Here is a 5,716-nt window from a genome sequence, read left to right on the forward strand (position 1 = left end):
CACCGCCCTCTGTCTGGATGGGTTACTAAATTCCTATTAGGTCTGGTCCTGCCCCAGGTCTTCCTAGACCTGGGGACTGGTCCTGAGTGTGCCACACTAGGGTAGAGGCGGGAGGCCATGGCAGGGAAAGAAGCCAGTGTGGGCCCTGCCCCGACCAGACTTAATCATGCTGGACACTGAGCTGGGTCAGGATGATGGCAGAGCAGAGCTCTAAGACCAGAAGAGAGCTTGGGGCTGACTGAGACTGAGTCACCAGGCTCCGCCCAAGGCAGGGTGTTGGGGTCAGGGCTCAGAGTGACCTCTCTGCCTGTGCTCCCTCCTGGCCTCCCTCCTGGCCTCCAAGTGTGGGAGGATTCCAGAGGAGATGCAGCCCCTGTGGTCCCAAGACCTGGAGCAAGAAATCCCAAGGAGAGGATGCAGAGAAGAGAGGGGGTAGAGAGAGAAGGATGGGAGGTAACGGAGGGGAAAGTTGGGGCAGAAGAGGCAAGGAAGGGATGAAGAGGGATAAGGAGAGAAGCAAGAGGAACGAGAGGGCCAAGGAGCTGGGGGTCGGGGGGTGGACAGGGGAAAAGAGATCAGTGAGGGGAAAGGGGATAAAGGGGCAGATGGGATAGAGGGGACAAAGTGGGACAGAGGCACATAGAAGAGGATCTGCCAAATGCTAGCAGACTTCTACCCTGAAGCTGCATAGTCAAGGCTGGAAGGTCCTAATGTGAGTGTATGTGTGTGGAGTGTGTGTGTGTGTGTGTGTGTGTGTGTGTGTGTGTGTGTACATGTGCCTGTCTATGGTCCAGTCAGCTGGGTCTGTGTTTCTCTGGGTGTGTCTGTGCTTCCCAATGTGTATCTCAGGGTCTGTATCTCTGACTGTGGTCAAAGATCACCAGGCATGTCCCAAACAATTTTTTTCTTGTCTGTTTGTCTGGCTGTGTGTGTGTGGTTGGTGTGGCTGTTTTGGGGGGGAGGGGGGATGTACCTAGGGTTTCCGTGGGCTCTGTCTCTCATGCTGGCTGAGTGGCCCAAATGGGGATGCTTAGTTTCCTCCTGGACCGACAGTACCTGGCCCCCCTCTCTGCTGGGTCTGGGGTGATGTTGTCCCCTCCACGCGGGCACATAAAGCACAGCCTTGGATGAGATAGGCTGGGAATTCCTGAAGCTGTTTGTGCCTCAGCCTCCCGGGATGTAAACGGGGACAAGAACTGCGGTCACCCTTGGTGCATCCCCTTGCCTCTCTCTCTCACTCTTCTCTCCGTGACTCTCAATGTTTCTCTCTCTCTCTCTCCATCGTTCTGCTGTCCCTCTGTCTCTTGCTATCTTGTCCACCCATGTCTTTCCCCCTCTCTGCCTTTATTTCCATCCTTTTGCCAGATCCCCAACCCAGCCTCTCCACGGCTACTCCCGGACAGTGGCCCTTCCCCTCCCCGCCCCCCAGGTCTCCCTGTCAGTAGTTCTATCTAGAATCGTGCTGGCCCAAGATCGCTTCCCGACAGGATCTGTCCCTTTTCTGGGGTGGGTCTGCCCACGACTTAGGGTCCGGGAACTGGTCCCCCACCCTCCTGTCCTCTCCCCTCTCCACCCCCAGAGACGGAGACGCACGCTAGCCAATGCCTTTAAGACCGTTTATTTTTCGTGCTGCGAGGGCGGGGGGTGGGGTGGGGGCGCCTCAGTAGACGCCGGGCTGGGCGGGCTCAGCGGGCTCCGGCGCCCCCGCCAGCTGTACCAGCCGCAGCAGCAAGGCCCCGCTCGGCCCGTCCAGCAGGGTCGCGTTGCTCAGGTCGCTGGCCCGGGCGCGTCGAGGGAAGCTGGCGCCCTCCCGGCACTCGGGCTCTGTCACGCAGCTCTCTGCGGGGAGCATGGGCTGAGCGCGCGGCGCGGGGGCGCAACAAGGTGCCCAGGCCCCGCCCCCGCCAGACCCAGGTTGGCCCGGCCCCTGCCCCGGCCCGGCCCCAGCGCCCCGCCCGCCCCCCGCCGACTCGGCCGCTCACCGTCATTGCAGCAGATGCCAGCGGCGGCGCAGCGGCCCCCGGTCCCGCACGCCTTCTGGCCGGACTGGCAGGGCGACGGCAGGTAGTTCTCCTCCTGGCAGCGCAGCGCCTCAGCCGTGCCCATGAAGCAGCCCAGCTCGTCCCCGCAGCAGATGCTGGGCCCGAAGCAGCGGCCTTTGCCCCCGGGGCCGCAGGGGAGACACTGGCGGGAGGGCGGGGGTGAGCCGCGGGCGGGGAGGGGCCCGGGCCCGGGAGGGAGACCCTGCGGGGCGGGGGGCTGAGCCGGGTCGGGGAGGACAGGGCAGAGGAGCGCCGGAGGTTCGGGGTCTCCCTGGCGCTCTTTGGGCCCCAGAAGCAGTCGAAGGAGGGGACTCAAAAGCTACTCGGCTGCCTTGGCTTTCAGGTGACTGAGGAACTGCTCTCAGTGACAGCCCTCAGCATCCTCTCCCTTCGGTGAGGGAGGGGTCCCTCATGGGCTGCATGGGAGAGACCGTCCTTCTCAGCTTTGGGGCCTCCTGGTGTGCACCCCTCTCTCAGCTGCCCACTACCCTCCCTTTAATGCTGACCTTCCTCCTCTGCCCGCGTTGCTCCAGCTCCATCTCTAGCACGCACCCCCTCTCCACACCCACCCCACCCCTTGCAGGGAGGGCCCCTGCCCCCCTCCAGAATACACTCAGGCCCTTCTTCCCATGTCCTGTTCCCTCTCTGGTCTTACCCTGCCCCTCAAGCCAGTGGGTCTCACTGGGGCCCTGACCTCTGCTCACTCACCTATGGACTGACCCTGTGGGTGGCAGGGACATGAGCCCTAGAGGAGGGCATGAGGCACCTAGGTGACTCCAGCTTCCAAAGCTGCCAAGCAGAGGGAAGGGTTGTTTGTGGGGGCTGCCCACCTACCCACCCTAGTTTGTTCAGCAGCTCAAAACTGGCCACCTGTAGCCTTGGCAGAATTGAGCATGGTGATTGGATTTCCTTTAGCTCTGCTGAAGGTGGAATAAGAGGGAATCACTGGACATGCAGCATGAAAGAATTGGGCTAGGTACCCAGCAGAACTTCCTTATAGGATACTTGGGTGGCACCTCCCACTCAGGCAAGCTCAGGGCAATGGCCAGCTTCTGGGGGCTGGGGGGCTGGGGCCCGTGGCTAGGAGAGGCCAGAAGTTGAACAGGGAAGGCCTCAAGTGCTGGAGAAGACAGAGCCTCCGAAGCTCCAGCTAGTCCTGGAGGAGAGGCCGCCATGGGCACAGAGGAGGTCTTGCCATCCAGTTCTCCCTGATCCAGCACCAAGTCCAGTTACTGGGGAAACCTCTCTTTCCTGCATCCCTTCTCTGGATGGGGACAGTGTTCAGGAAGTCCTGTAGCCCGTCCTAGCCCGCCCGACAGCCTGGTCCCCTCTGTCTGGCCATGCCAAGCCTCCCTTCTTCTGTTGGGCACTTCCCCTAAAGCCTGCCTCTCCCACGACTTCCCTTCCTATCCCCTGCACTGTGGTGCCATCCCTGGGCCTCTGCCCCAGCCCAGCAGCCCTGAGATGGGCCTCGGTCATACCTGTCTCAGCTCCAGGTCGGACATGGCCCTCTTGCCGCCCCTTGGGCAGTTCTGGAAGTAGCAAGCGGAGGTGAAGGCCAGCAGGCCGAGGAAGCAGGCAGGCAGTGTGGCGTCGGGCATCCTGGCACAGGTGGGCACAGTCTGCAGCGCTGCTCTGTGGACTGTGCTGTGCTGCCTTCGCTGGCCGCCTATTTATGTCTGCAGGTGTTCCCTCTGAGGTGACGTGGCCAGTACCCCCCTCCCCAGTGGCTCCCCAGGAGCCCATGGCCACCAGGTCCCAGTCGTCAGCAGTGATTCAGGCATCTGGGGACGCACGTGGACCTGTACAGGGGACGGTGGGGGAGGGGTGCCAGCCTCTGGGCTGTCATTGGCGGCGGTGTGGCTGCGGTGTGACAGGAGCTGCTGTGACTGTAACTGTGACTCTCTGGACTCAGGGAGAGAGACAGACGTGGGGGGGGCGGTCACCTGCAGACTGTCTCCAAGCTTTCTGGTGCCCAGAAGAGGCTGGGGGTCAACAGGCCCTGTCCCCCGACACAGACCCCAGAGAAGGGGGCAGGGGGGACCCGAGGGGCTGCTGTGTAAGGAGCAGGTCAGGCCCCAGCCCAGGAGTGATGAGCAGGGGACAGTCGGTATGCAGGACCCCATCAGGAGCATTAGTCCTGTGAGAGGACAAGTGACCAAGAACGGCACACACTCGAGGTGGTGCAGACAGAGGCCTTTGTACCGGCTGCACTAGGACAGAAAGTGCTGCCTGCAGCCCCGTGTAATGGAGGCAAGAGACCAACATAGAATCAGGGGGCCATTCCCACTTGGTGGGTGGGGTAGGTTCCTGAGGGGAGCTGGGGATGCTCCCACCCCACACACACACACACACACCAGGGTCCAAAGACTCAGGGACTGGGGACCTTGGGGACAGCTTCGTGGCATGTCCCCATCACTCCCCTTCCAGGCAGGCGCATGGGGTAAGGGGAGCATCTATGGGGGAATGAGGGAATCCAGACCCAGTAAGGTTCAAAGGTCGGGGGGTAAACTGACAGCCAGTTTGCCCCAATCCCTACCCTGACCAGGACGCTAGTTTGTGGGGACCAGAGCAGGTACCAGCTCAGGCCTGGGGCCTCAGGGGGCTTTGAGGCTCGGGGAGGGGCAGAGCCACAGCCAAATGGGCCCAGCCTGAGAGGCAGGCTTTGGTTTATGACCCCAGGCTGGTGGGTTTAAGGGATGGAAGTCTCCCTCCCTGGGCCGCCTGAGTGGCCCTCTGGTCCTTGAATCCAAGCTAGCCACCCTGCACCTCTCAGGCTCTGCACAGCCCCCAGCTCACCCAGCCCCCAGACGCTTGGCCTCCTCTCCAGAGTGCTGCCGGGAAGCTCCAGCTGCTTCCTGTCCACCACGTGCAGTGCAGGGTCCCAGGTCCCAGAGACGGGGGGCTGTGAGGATGCTGGAGCCCAGCAGCCTGTTGAAATCTGGCCTCTGTTCCTCAAAGCATCATGACTCGGGGAGATCACTTGACCTCTCTGTGCCTCATTTTTCTCCAGTGTGAAGTGGGGAAGATACTTGCACCCACATCACCAGGTTGTCGTGAAGACTGAGATAATGTAAGGTAGGAGAAATTTGGAAAAGTGCCTGCACCACTGTAAAGCTAATTAATAGTAGTATTGTAGTATTATTAATGCCATTATTCTTAATAAGACCTTAAGAGATTTCTTCCAGAGAGAGTAACTTCCTAAGTTAATGCAGGATAAACTTTTTCATTCCGTTCATGGCCTAGAAATAAACTGGGTCTGGACATTGCCCTCCTGAGACTCTGCGTTGTGGGGCAGACTGAGAGGGGCGGCCAGAGGCCTGGCTTAGGCCAGCTGTGCCTTGGCCCAGCACCTTACCCTCTCTGCACTTTCGGTCTTGAGTTACCAACTGAAAACTGAAGGAGCTACAGGAAATGAAGGGCTCAAGCTCTGGTACAAGCTGTGTCCTGACTAGCCGTGTCTACCTGAATCACCATTCTAAGACTTGCCTCCCATACCAGGGCCCCTTGAAGATCCCAAATCCCACCTCCACACAGATACCAGAGAGCCTGCTTCTCCCAATACCACCTTCTTGGAACCCACACTGGCTGGTAAAAGTCCCGTTACTGTGCTGACTGGCTGCATTTCCAGTATAACACCTCACAGGTCACGTGGACCCTGAGGACACCCCCAC

At 60.4% G+C, this 5,716-nt stretch overlaps 1 protein-coding gene across 1 annotated transcript; it reads right to left on the reverse strand.

Annotated features, from left to right (window-relative positions):
* Positions 1–1,660: 1,660 nt before the first annotated feature.
* Positions 1,661–3,643, reverse strand: AVP (arginine vasopressin). The gene is made up of 3 exons (XM_068524019.1): positions 3,524–3,643; positions 1,983–2,184; positions 1,661–1,839 (listed from the first exon to the last, which is right to left on the reverse strand). The coding sequence occupies exons 1-3, from the start codon at positions 3,641–3,643 to the stop codon at positions 1,661–1,663; spliced, it is 501 nt and encodes a 166-aa protein (XP_068380120.1).
* Between the last annotated feature and the right edge of the window lie 2,073 nt (positions 3,644–5,716).

The sequence above is a fragment of the Eschrichtius robustus genome, chromosome 16 (assembly GCF_028021215.1).
Source record: "Eschrichtius robustus isolate mEscRob2 chromosome 16, mEscRob2.pri, whole genome shotgun sequence".
In the NCBI taxonomy this organism is placed as follows: domain Eukaryota; kingdom Metazoa; phylum Chordata; class Mammalia; order Artiodactyla; family Eschrichtiidae; genus Eschrichtius; species Eschrichtius robustus.

Coding starts and splice junctions, on each gene's coding strand:
- AVP (XM_068524019.1), bottom strand. CDS start 3,643: ATGCCCGACGCCACACTGCCTGCCTGCTTCCTCGGCCTGCTGGCCTTC. Junction 2,185..3,523: donor CCGACCTGGAGCTGAGACAG/GTATGACCGAGG, acceptor CCCTCCCGCCAG/TGTCTCCCCTGCGGCCCCGG. Junction 1,840..1,982: donor TGGCATCTGCTGCAATGACG/GTGAGCGGCCGA, acceptor TGCTCCCCGCAG/AGAGCTGCGTGACAGAGCCC.